Source organism: Colletes gigas, unplaced genomic scaffold, assembly GCF_013123115.1.
Source record: "Colletes gigas isolate AHSC1104 unplaced genomic scaffold, ASM1312311v1 Colletes_gigas_Sc00056, whole genome shotgun sequence".
NCBI classification, from domain to species: domain Eukaryota; kingdom Metazoa; phylum Arthropoda; class Insecta; order Hymenoptera; family Colletidae; genus Colletes; species Colletes gigas.
The window spans coordinates 103,362-106,258 of record NW_025106685.1 but is presented as its reverse complement, the minus strand read 5'-3'; the positions used below and the strand labels follow the sequence as shown (position 1 = coordinate 106,258).

The 2,897-nt window shown below is 41.7% G+C and overlaps 1 protein-coding gene across 1 annotated transcript; it reads right to left on the bottom strand.

The window, feature by feature from the left end:
* Nucleotides 1-1,280: 1,280 nt before the first annotated feature.
* Nucleotides 1,281-2,474, bottom strand: LOC122403508. The gene has a single exon (XM_043407059.1). The coding sequence runs from the start codon at nucleotides 2,472-2,474 to the stop codon at nucleotides 1,281-1,283; it is 1,194 nt and encodes a 397-aa protein (XP_043262994.1).
* Between the last annotated feature and the right edge of the window lie 423 nt (nucleotides 2,475-2,897).

Below are 2,897 nucleotides of genomic sequence, written 5' to 3'. Positions count from 1 at the left end.
GTTGTATTGAAGTGCTTTTTCTGTATTAAAGTTGAGCGGTGTTTCCAGTTGTGACTTTTGTGCTTTGAATGAAGGTTCGTAGTTATTCGAGCTGCATATTCGCTCATGAGACTTTGCTAGTGTTTCTGCTATTTGTTTGCTATCTGTTATTAGTCCTCTTTCTGTTTCTAAGCATTTGACAGAGTTTTGGAGGTATCTGCCCGTTAATGTCCTTATTTTGTGCCAAATTTGTGCTGTGTTGGTGGACGGGGTGAGCGAGTTTGTGAATTCGTGCCATGATTTTTCTTTACTTTCTCGGATCAGTTTCCTTGCTTCAGCTCTGCTTTTTTTGAAAAGTACTAGATTTTCTGTTGTGGGATTGTTTTTAAATCTTCTAAGAGTTTGTTTTTTCTTGGCTATTGCTTTCCCAACCTCTTTATTCCACCACGGGACTCTTTTTCTGTGTCGCTGTCTGGGTTTCTCTATAGAGGAGGCTTCTGCCTTTTCTACTATTACTTTTGTAATTCTTGATGTTGCTTCATTTATATCCTCGGGCAGTTCTAGGTCGGTTGGGAAAGATGATGTATAATCTTTCCAGTTTATGTTTTGTGTTTTTCGGGGTAGAAGGTATTCTTCGGGCTTTGGGTTCTGGTTGTAAATTATGGTCAGTATAGGAAAGTGATCACTTCCGTATAGATCGTCCACGACACTCCAGTGTAGGGTGGGTGCTATTGAGAGAGAGCAAATGCTTAGGTCTATAGCTGAGAAGGTTCCATATCCTGTGCTGAAGTGGGTGGGAGATTTGTCATTTAGTAGGTGTATGTCTGCGGCCTCTATATAGTTTTCGAGGTCTCTTCCCTTGGAGTCCAGTTTCGATGAGCCCCATAGTGGATTATGGGCGTTAAAGTCTCCTTGCATGATATATGGCTTAGGGATTTGTTCTATCAGCTTCATTATTTTTTGAATGTCCCATTCATACTCTGGGATATAAACGGAACATAAGGAGATGGGAAACGGATATTTTAGTCTAACTGCTATTGCTTGTAAGCTGGTGTTGAGTTTTATTGGTTCTGCTGGGATATCATCTTTTACTAGAAGTGCTACACCTCCCTTCGCTCTGATAGTATCTTCGACATCTAGTCGATGTAAGGTAAATTTTCTGACTGATATTTGGTCCCAGGGTCTTAAGTGTGTTTCTTGTAAGCTTATGGTAGTAGGATTATATTTTGCTGCTAAAAGTTCCAATTCTGCTTTGTGTGAGCGGTGTCCGTTGTAATTCCATTGTAGAAAAGTGGCCATTTTTATTTCGTGGATTTAATATATTTGATAGCTTTTCTGGGGTCGTTGCTGGCGCTCGACTTTGGAATTTCAGCTTTCTTTTTTCTCTCTGTCTGATTTTTGTTTTTATTTGGCACTTGTGCCGTAACTATGGAACCTTCTGACTCCGACTCATGGCCGGAGTTCGATACTGTTGCTGGCGTTGCTGTTCTCTCTCTGCGAATCTCCATTTGACTTCTAGCTGATCTGAGTCTGCTTGATTGCCGTTTCTTTGCTGGGTGTTCTATGGATGAGTCCGAATCTCCTCTTGCTCTGATGCTGCATGAGGTCTCGTTTGCAGAAGTTATAGGTGTAGACGTTCCTAATATGCCCTTTTTTCTGAATTCTGTGTCTGTTTCTATGTAGTCTATGACGGGGTTACTTTTTATCAAATCTTGATCTGTGTTTCCTTTCCTTTTGTTTGGAGACAACCTTTGATGCACGCGTGAAAGTACCTGTGTGGGTATTGGGTTCTGTAGTTCCACTTTACTTTTGTCTGCTTGTATGTTTGCATCTCCTATACTATTTCTGTTTTTACTTTCAAGATGTAATTGTATGATCCTGCTTATTTCAGGTATAAGTTTATCTATTATCAGATCAGTACTGTTTCTTGTATTTTGTTGCGCTGTAATTCTAGCGTATGACGTCGTATTGGCAGAATTTTGTCTGTACTTTAATTTTGCTTGCGTGTAAGTTAGGTGTTCCGTCACTTTTATTTTTTGAATATTTGTTTCTTCCTGTTGCCACTGGCAAGATCTTGAATATGGGAAATGTGGACCATGGCAGTTTACACAGCAGGGTGGTGATTGACATGCTGTTTCTCCATGCGGCTTACTTCCGCATTTGCATATTTCTTCATTTGGGCATCTCATCGAAGTGTGGCCGAATCTTTGGCATCGGAAGCAACGTAGGGGTGGTGGGAAATATTGCCTTACAGGGATTGAGAGGTAGCCAGCCATTATCCTATCTGGTAGGGTTGGGCTGTCGAAGGTTAATATATATGAATTAGAATCCACCCTAACTCCGTCTTTGGTTGTTTGGAGGCGTTTTACGTCGATGACACCCGCGTCAGCTAGTTCCGCCCTAATTTCTTCCACTGTGCACCATTCTAGATCTCGGTGAGTAACTATACCCTTCGAGAGGTTGAGGTTCCGGTGAGGTTCAACGTAGACCGGCATACCTGCTAAGGATGTTAAATTTCTGGTTCGCTGTGCTTGCGCTGCGCTTTTTACTTCAATTAATAAACCTTCCCGTATCTTTTTCACACTTTTGACATTACCAATCTGTTCACTAATGCCTCTTTGTATTTTAAACGGACTCAGTTTCTGAATTTCACCTTCCGGTGATTTCACAATGTAATAAACGGCATTCCTACCTATAGGCGGTGTTTTGGAAGCTGTTACGAGGTGTTTGTCCACATTTGAGGAGGTAGACAGCTCCGTTGAGTTTATAATGGATTTTAATGAGCAATTCATATGGTTCCCACGAGTAGGCTCGGAAAATACGTCAATCACAGCAGAGCCGGCGTGCTGTGACAAGGCTGATATAAGACCAGAGGGTGCCTGGTATCTGGAATCCACCGTTCGAGACTCACTCACGTG